Genomic DNA, 9,888 nt, shown 5'->3' on the forward strand with positions numbered 1-9,888 from the left:
CACCCCTCAGTGGACGAAAACGTCCCTAACAACACATAAGGGTTAATACGGTAGAGTAAGCAAGTTTAAGCACATTTAGTTTAAAGTCTTTGTTTTGTTTTGGGGCTGCACTAAATCATGCTCACATGCTTGGTGAGTTAGTTACAGGTTTAATGAAGGCCCACCTTAGGAAAAACTAAATGTGTTGTGACTGGTTAGCAGTCCCACTGCATTGCAGATCTACAGATTATATAGTGCTGTTGTTATAGTGTTTGTGGATCAGACACACATTCACAGTAATGATGGTCTCTCTTTATCATTACGTTGTCTTTAAGGCACAGTATATATATTTTTTTCACTAATTAGATTAACAATTTCTGGTTTTTGCTCTTATCTTCTCTCACAAGACTCCATCTCACTCCGTTTCACTGAAGCTGTGATCCGATTGGCTCTCTCTGCTCTAGTGGGCGTGGCCAGTGTTGCTGTGCTGATTTATGACATCAGATCCAGAAGACTTTAACAGAAGAACAGAATGTGGAAATCATCATCAACCACTGATTAGTCAGACATAGATGTTCTTGAATGACTGCTATGAGTATAAAGAATTATCATATTTGAGTAGACTAAATATCATTTATGATTAAATGTCATTTAAGACTTTATGAATTTGTTTTACTTCGTTAAATTAATTGTAAAAAAAAAAAAAAAAAAAAAAATAGTGCCCGTTTTCATGACAGCTGTGTTTGTATATTACTTTTCACAATGCAAATGGTCCTGAAGCAGCTTTATAAACAATACTGCCTCACAAACCCATTGTGAACCCACTGTATTATTTTAAGATAAGTCATGTTAGAAACATTAATCTTGTGTGTTAATCTGTGGGTGTTTCTGTTGAAAACGTTCAAGTTTGCTGCTCATTTGACCTGATCATCTATCAGAAGCTCCTGTCAAAACCAGTCAGTATATTATTAAGTGTCCTGTGTAGACAGACTTAATTTAGCTCAATTTCCCCACATGAACTCTATGAATTTCTAATGAAGTCTTTATACCAGAGGTCTCCAACTCAATTCCTGGAGGGCCGCAGCTCTGCAGAGTTTAGCTCCAACCAACTCCAACTCACACCTGCTTGGAGGTTTCTAGTAATCCTGAAGACCTTGATGAGCTGGATCAGGTGTGTTTGATTAGGGTTGGAGCTAACCTGTGCAGAGCTGTGGCCCTCCAGGAATTAAGTTGGAGACCAGTGCTATGATGATAATGTTTTACTGCAAGTCATGTTGCTCCCCCTTGTGACCAAATATGCAAACACAATCTGTTTTTATCAGCTTTTTCTTTCGCTGATAAGCTGGCAATGTGGAAACATTAATAGTCACTCTGCTTCTTTGAATATTACAGTAAATGAATTCATCAGACAGAGGCAGTGGAAGAGCAGGATGGTAAAATGAGCAGAGTTTATTGACTAATCTTAGTTTCTCAATGCTCAACTTCATTGAGCAAGTATTTTTACACCAAGAAAACCACACACAAGTTGGCAACACACTAATGGAAATATTTGATTACACACATTGAATAAAATGCAAATAAACCTTCATATTTTCACAGACATATTTTTAAAAAGCTCAAGTGATGTACCAAGTAATGTAATGTAATCTACCAAGTAACTGGGAGACATTATCAGGAGACTCTTTGTTACACTGATGATACTCAGCTTTATGTGTCCTTGAGCCCCATGATCTACCAGTTTTCCAAAATAATGGATTGTACAAGCTTGATCACTTTTAATTTCCTACTGCATAATTCACAAAACACACACTATTGGATCAAAACACACCAAACGTGACATCAAGCAGCACTCTCTCTCTCTCTCTCTCTCGATGGATAATCATGTCCTCACTATTGGTTTAGAAGCTGTGTACACTCTCTTTGTCATTTGAAAGTCACATTTCTGTTACTTTCTAAGTCTTTATTAACCTTTAAAATCTGTACTGAAATCACTGCAGCATCATGGCTGTTCAGTTGTTGCAAGCAGTGTTGCCAGGGGGGTGTTCCATAAACCAAGTTTACCAAATAAGTCAGGCTTATTTCAGTTAGTCTGACTTATTTTGAGCCAAATCAAGTGACAATAAGTCAGACTAACTGAAATAAGCCTGACTTATTTGGTAAACCTGATTTATGGAACACCCCCCCTGGTATTGTTGATAATACAGCTTTCCAAATAATAAAATACATAATACTAGCACTGTGGATCATTTGAAACATTGATCATTGAACTACAGCAGTACAAGTGCAGGCAGGCAGGCTACCTGTAAACGTGACAGCAAGCTTAGCGAATATTCAATTGCACACAACCCACCAAAAATTATATTAAGTTTCACAAGCCTTGAGTACACACACACACACACACACACACACACACACACACACACACACACACACACACACACACACACACAAACCACACTCAGTGAGTTTATTCAGTAAAGGATTTGTCAGACTGTTCAAACAGTAATGTGAGTGAAAATTAATAATTAAAAGAAGCTGCTCAGCTTCTGCTCAGTCATTTGTTTTTGTTTTTTATTATTTGAACTAAACTGCTGCACAGGGTTCTCTCAGTCTTAAAAAATCCAGATATATAAAATAAAAGCAGAAATTTGTTTTGCACCTAAACGTTGTTGATATAACAGTGAATGACTCTGTGGGTGTGTCTTATCTCCTCAAACTGCACTCGTTGCCACCTGGTAATGCTTCAACAAAGGCTCAGATTCATTATCCCTGTTTCCAGTGGAATCTGCCAGAAAATGCAGAGACAATGACACAAATTGATGTGGAAGAAACAGTGATGCTACATATACATCTACATATGGATGATGTAACATAATATCAAAGAAGACAAAATAGTTCAACAAATAAACATGCTACATAAATCTGTTCCTCACAAAAAGCATCATAAGATTTCTGGATGGACCCTGGACTGCTGAATAATAGTGTTTTGTCCTTTCTAGAGACGCATACTGAACATAAACTCTTCCTGTGGTTTATTTTGTTATTATGACACAACCAATCAGATTTGAGGACTGGTAATGTTGCATATTTAAATACAGTTACAAGATGTTCTACTCACTTTCGACAATCACATTGAATCTCTTGATTGTGGTCTCTTTGCTGTTGATGATTTGTTGTTTATAGTGTCCAGAGTCTGTGGTTTCCATGTTTCTAATGGTCAGAGTTCCAGGCAGCTTGTCCAGCTCCAGTCTGTCTTTGAATCTCTCACCAACACTAGGTATTTCTGAATCAACTTTAACAATAAGACTCTTTTCAGCTCCAAATGTCCACAGCACCAGATCACCTCCCTGGATTTCATTATTAGACGGGAAGGTGTAGGGATCTCCAGGGTTCACTTTTACTGTCTTCACTTTACGTCACAACAGCGCATAGAAACAGGGAAATTGAGAAGGTAAAAAAAGAAATGAATTTAGTTTGCAATTTCAACATCAGAGAAAGTTATGTGACATACTTCAGTTTGACAAACTTCATTTCAATTTTGTATGCAAAGCAGAAATCACGTTGTGACTTTAATTGAATGTCTGTTATGGAATATTATGGTGTTATCTACAAAATTCAAATATGCTGTGAACACAACAAACAGTTCGACAGTTACATATTGCTTAATTTAGTGTGAACTTGTGTTTATTTCAGCTTACTTATACTGCACACAGAGCAATAGTTTTTAGAGTAACAGGTGTGAAAACTCATTAATGTGTAAAACTATCATATCAAACTGATTCAAAAAAGCAGAAGGAATGTTTTTGTAGTTTATGTTATGAGAATAAGCTCATGGACCTTTTTACGAGAATGAAGTCAGAATATTTTGAGATTACAATCACAAGGAAAGTTTCAAAAACAGACATGGTACTAATTAAAGTCATTCAAATCTGCAAGTAATTTTGGTTGATTTTGATCAACTAAATTTCTGATAATCTGAACTGATGCATGATCATTGACACACTGAAAGACTTGATATGCTCACCAGTCACGGGAACAAATATAGTCTTGTATTTGGTTCTTTTGCTGCTGCTGATCTTCACTTTATAGAGTCCAGAGTGAATGGTCCTGATGTCTGTGATTTTGAGATCTCCAGTCTCATCTTTCACCGCCAGTTTGCTTCTGAATCTCCCATCAGCACCGCCATATACATGTTTCTCTTTCTTCACTTTATCGACTTTAGCAATGAGATTCTTTTCATCTTTATCTTCATACCACCACTGTATCACATCATCTTTATGTAGTTTCGTAACATTAGTGGGTAGAGTAACATCACTTCCCTCTGTCTCTGCATTTCTCTTCTCTTCGCCCGTCAAAGCATCACATAGAAAACAGAGAACAGAAAGCAGAAATGTGTTCATGAGATCAAGTGACTGTAAGGCACTGTGAGAAATCTGTAAAGATTTGCAGGGCAAATTAAAAGCAATTTACTCAGAATTAGCTCGCTCTAAAATTTTGGCATAGGCAAACAAGCAAATTTTAGGGGCACTGAAATACCCAAATAAGTGATTTAACCCTTAAACTCTCCTTAAGAAAGCTTTATCTTTACTTTCCAAGGATTGACAGTGTGATTCCATAATTAATTATACATTTTTAATAATATAAACTATCTTTTTTTTTTTCAAACTTTACAGTTCTGCTGTGTTTTCATGGATATGAACCCATTTGTTTACCCATTTACTACACAATTACTCCAAGTGGCTAATAAAGTGGAAACTGTCAGGGTCGGCCCTGCTGTAATACATACCTATTTGAAGTTTAGCAGTCTTTCGGTGATAGTAAATCACCACGGCAGCTAAAACTACAGCAACCAGCAGAACAGCAGCAACTATTGCTGCTATTTCACCAAGAGACAGAGTCAGTTCTGAAACAGCTATAGAAAGACAGTTAGACAGTTAGTCAATTAGTTAGAACGAATGTGTCCATCTGAATTTTTATGAAGCTGATTTGATTAAATTATTATTTTTTACAATAAATATTTTTTGACATTGTTCATGGTGTTCATGTAATCTAATATTTATCTAACCATTGATTTAATTATATAAAGTATGTCATTGCATTGAAAGATTACTCACCAGCAACAGAAAGGAGGAATCGCTGTGAACTCTCATGGCCTTTGATCTGTACTTCATAAAGCCCCGCATGTTCAGTTCTGCTGTTCTTGATGGTCAAAGATCCAGTCTGATCCAGCTTCAGCTGATCTTTGAATCTCTCATCAGCATCGTTTAAAGAGGTCTCTTTGGTTTCCACGTCGATTTTGGCCAGGAGGATGCCTTTATCTCCAAACCTCCATAGGATCAGATCATCTGTGTGTATTTCAGTATCAGTGAGCAAAGTGACCGAATCCCCCTCCGTCACTGACACTGTCTTCACTCCATCCGTCTCGCCAACTGCCTCTGGAAAATAAATCACTCTAAGTGATGTTTTACGTATATAAGACATGTAAGTAACACTAACAACAAATACACGTTATTTCAGACAAAACTCGTGGTGTCTGAGATGGTGTTATAAACAATAGAATGTTATAATTATTAAAACAGAGCTAATCCAAACAAGATCATTATTACATTGAAAGACTTGATACTCACCAAAGACAGTAACACTAAATATCTTGGTCGTAGTCTGTACTCTGGAGATGGTTAGTTTATATTGTCCAGAGTGTTTAATTCTGGTGTTTCTGATGGTAAGAGATCCAGTTTTTTGGTCCAGCTGCAGTCTGCCTCTGAATTCAGCCTCATCAGTGACAAAAAATGATGTAAAATCGTTCTTTCTCGTTATTTGGGATATGACAAAGCCTTTAGGTCCAAACATCCACAGTATGGTATCATCGTTCTGTATTTCAGTAAGATTGGTGTGTAGAGTGACGGAATCTCCTTCCATTACAGGCATCGTCTCGTCTGCACCAGACACACCTAGAGCATATATTAGCATCTATTCAGCCCGATTAGACTCTACCACAGATGTCAACAATGTCGTCCAAATATATATATATATATATATATATATATATATATATATATATATAAAATAATAATAGTAAAAAGCCAATTCCAGAAATAATAGGAACATCAGCAAATGCGATTTTATTGTATTACTTTTCAGCAGTTATCGATGGTTATGCTTTCAAATGTGATATAGCACGTACAGTTTGCTACATTATTCACTTCATTATTGCCTTCATTATTTTTTTTTTTTTACCAGCGACATTTTTCGTGTATTCAACGCAGTACCGAGTATTTAGGGGTGTAAATAAATGAAACCGAAAGAACAGAAATCCTTCACTTACCGTCCATCAACAAAAAAAGTAGAAAAACCAATGACATACTCTGCGACTTTTTGTGAAGGTGTGAAAAAAATCTTAATATGATTATCTCTGGAGATTTAGATGATTCTTTTCCACATCCGTTCCGTTGTGTTTCTGAGCAGCGGTATGCACTGCTTCCAGTCAAACTCCTACCGGTCTCCGCAGCGCCGCATCAGGTGGAACACACGGTGGTCCGTGTATCATCTGATCATTCAGTTATCCACTTAATCTGGCAAACGAAAAATAGGCAATTTTTGGGTTTTTCTGTATGAGCCAAAACATTACAGCTGATTTGTTTTTTCCGTTTTTCAGCTCGAAACCAAAATCCAATAAACAGGAAAACCAAAAACGAAATAATACGGCTAAATTACGTTTTTCTTTATTTTTAGCTTTGCGCATGTGCAATGAATAGCGGCGTAAAAGCCTGTCATCATTTGTGGTACACAATGTAAAGATAAGTAGAAAATACACGTCATGCCAGCCGCATTTTTTTTTTTTTTTTTTTGCGCGTCTAATCGTGCTGGGAGCGGTCAAAATGTATGTACAAAATATATAATTTATTCAGAAACATTAAAATCATACTCTTTTTTTGACTTGATGGAAAATAGCAATAAATAAATATTGTAGCCTATATATAGGCTAGGTGCGATTTGCCGTGGGGATGGGGGCGATTTATGGGTGCGATTTGCGGGGGATAATCCTAATTATTAATAAATAATAGTTAGGTGATTATTTATTATTTATTATTATTATTATTAATTATTAATACATAATAATTAGGCCTAAAATAAATAAATAAAAAAAAATCCGCAAAAAAAAAAAAAATCGTGGAATCCTGGAGAGACTGGTTAGTGTAATTTGTTGACAACGCATCTTTTAGGTAAGAAAAAAATAATAGGTGTCAGGTCATGAAATGTTTTTAATACGACGGAAGCTGTATTATGTCCTCACAATTTAATAAAAAAATCCTAAATTAGGCCTATTAATAGTAATGATTAATTTAAAACAACGAATACATTTTATAGAGAAGGTGGGCAAAGTATCAAATGAGCTTTTTGGAAACTCCGAATCAGTAAACACTGCTTGATCCACTGTTTCGAAGCGCTCCAATCGGATCTCGAATTATTTGATTCAACTTCATGATTAGACGCGCAAAAAAGTGCGGATGGCATGACGTGTTTCTTCTACATATCTTTACATTATAGTGTACCACAAATGATGACAGGCTTTTACGCCGCTATTCATTGCGCATGCGCAAAGCGGTAAAACACAGCAAAAACTGAAAATAAAGAAAAACGTAATTTAGCCTTATCATTTAGTTTTGGTTTTCCTGTTTATTGTATTTTTGGTTTCGAGCTGAAAAACAGAAAAAAGAAATCAGCTGTCATGTTTTGGCTCATTCAGAAAACGAAAAAACAAGATTTTGGCTCTACTTTTTTTTTTTTTTTTTTTTTTTGGGCTCAGGGGTAGAAAACGGTTCTACCCGTGAGTCAAAAAACTAAAAATCGAGCCAAAATCTTGTTTTTTCGTTATTTCGTTACAAATTGAAAATCAAATGAATAAAAGGGTTTATTTTTTTCCTTACGCGTTTTCCATCAATATTTTACATTTTCTCACTCAAACGCTTATGTATGGAAGCCATTTCCACCACATAAAAAAAGTGTAAAAATGCTAAAGGCTATAGGCTACTAAATGGGTAGCCTACTCATAAATTAGGACATAAAGAGTCGAAATTATGACTTACAAAGAAAAAAAAGTTGAATTATGACTTATAAAGTCGAGATTACAGAACTCACAATTATATGACATAAAAAGTCATATATGACATATATGACATAAAAAGTCAAAGTTATAATTATGATATACGTGGAAATTAGCCTATATTAAAGCTGTGACCTGAAAAAAGGATTCCATACAATTAGGCCTACGACTTTTTAAGTAAAAAAAAAATCAACTTTTTTTCAATGAAATTGTGTTTTTTTTTCGATTATGTTTTTTAAAGTCAGAATTCTGATTTAATAAATTGTAGTTCTGACTTTTTTTTCTCCACATGTACCAGCAATTTATACAATGAGCTGTGTTTCTGTGACTGACTTTCAAAAGCACGTTAATTAATAGTCAAACCAAAATTTATTTAGACATCTTTGAAATGTCTCACACTATCACAGTTTATTCACTATAGTTTAGACAATTGTAATACTTATGACAAGAAGAAAAAAAAAAAAAACCTGACCCCACCCCTAAACCCACCCGTCACTAAGACATCAGCCAATCAGGTAACAAGGATGGAAACGGCCTCAAATCTGGTAACTCTCTTTACTTTCTTTCAAATCTGGGAAGTGGGATCTGCTGAACATGCAGCAACAAAGCTCCTTGACGTGCGAACGAGACGTTGTTTAGTTATTAAAATGGTGGGCAAACGGACAGAGAAAATGCTTCATTCATTAGTTTTGTGTGCATTGTGCTTGTGGTGGCGTCTAGTTGGTAAGTTAAATGTGTTTTTATGACTTCACATCCTGCAGTTTAATACCAAATACGATTTCCAACCGCGTCGTTTCACTGTTATTCCCCAAGAAACGTTTCTCAGACAATCACTTTAATATTTTAGTTGGTTGAGTAAAAAGTAATGCTGCCCAGCTGGCATTCGACCGACCTTAAACGTTTAAATGTGGTTGAAATAATGTCAGTTTATGAAAAAAACATTCATTCAACGTCAAAACAACGTTGAATACCAAATGGTTGAAATGGTGTTGTCAACAAAGAAATATAAATAAAATTTGAGTTGTACGTCAAATCAACATTATTTTTACAACCATGACTTTTAAACATTTTGTTGAAATATATCAGTAGAAAAATAACGTTGTTCCAACATTCAAACAATGCTGATCAATTAACTGTTGTTTAGATTTGCAAAACTATCAACTGTCAGCCGAGAAACCAGATACATACATTTCAAAGTTACAGTCTATGGTGAGTATGAGAATGTCAGCATAATCATTTGAATTGCATCTTCATCACCTATTTTCAAAATTTCTTAAACACATTGTATGCTATCCTTTATTTAACAAATTTCTTCATCACCAGAAATAACATCAAGCTCAAATCGTGTGTCATCCAGCTCTGTGGTGAGCAGTTCAACCACAAACCAAAATGAGGAATCCGGCGCTACTGAAGTCTTTCAGCCGAGATCAAGTAAGTCACAGGGTCTTCATCTGCTTTCGTGATTTGGCAGGAACAGAAAACAGATGGCAGGCAAGCAACAGAGAAGTGAATGACTCGTCTAATAGTGTTCTAGAACATTAGCGCAGAAGGCAAAAAACATCATCAAGAAGCCATCACAATTAGACGGAGTCCTCAGGGCGTTCTTAAAAGAATGTTGAATTGCTTCTGTTAGCCGTGCAATTCTAGCTAATGTTATTTGACTAAGAAGGGAAAGGGTGCAGACAAACATTTACAAATGAAAGCTTGTGAATGTATTCTTCCCTAAGTCTTTTTGAAACGGGAAATTAATGCACAATTGTGATTAAAGGTTGTATCAGCGATTTCTAGCCTAAAACATAAAGTGT

General features: G+C 35.7%; 3 protein-coding genes across 3 annotated transcripts in view; 1 reads left to right on the top strand and 2 right to left on the bottom strand.

The window, feature by feature from the left end:
* Nucleotides 1-2,168: 2,168 nt before the first annotated feature.
* LOC141337952 (uncharacterized) lies at nt 2,169-4,379 on the bottom strand. The gene is made up of 3 exons (XM_073843526.1): nt 4,004-4,379; nt 3,098-3,388; nt 2,169-2,764 (listed from the first exon to the last, which is right to left on the bottom strand). Exons 1-3 carry the CDS (start codon nt 4,377-4,379, stop codon nt 2,691-2,693), a joined length of 741 nt encoding a protein of 246 aa, XP_073699627.1. The 3' UTR covers nt 2,169-2,690.
* Nucleotides 4,380-4,383: 4 nt separating this feature from the next.
* On the bottom strand, nt 4,384-5,907 carry LOC141337953 (uncharacterized). Its single transcript, XM_073843527.1, has 4 exons — nt 5,607-5,907; nt 5,094-5,414; nt 4,766-4,891; nt 4,384-4,412 (listed from the first exon to the last, which is right to left on the bottom strand). The coding sequence occupies exons 1-4, from the start codon at nt 5,905-5,907 to the stop codon at nt 4,384-4,386; spliced, it is 777 nt and encodes a 258-aa protein (XP_073699628.1).
* Nucleotides 5,908-6,403: 496 nt separating this feature from the next.
* Nucleotides 6,404-9,888, top strand: part of LOC141337954 (uncharacterized) — a 5,086-nt gene continuing 1,601 nt past the window's right edge. Inside the window, exon 1 of the mRNA XM_073843528.1 lies at nt 6,404-6,498. Coding sequence (XP_073699629.1) covers nt 6,404-6,498 — 95 coding nt within the window. The remainder of the gene's footprint in view (nt 6,499-9,888) is intronic.

Source organism: Garra rufa, chromosome 7 (assembly GCF_049309525.1).
Source record: "Garra rufa chromosome 7, GarRuf1.0, whole genome shotgun sequence".
Lineage (NCBI taxonomy): Eukaryota > Metazoa > Chordata > Actinopteri > Cypriniformes > Cyprinidae > Garra > Garra rufa.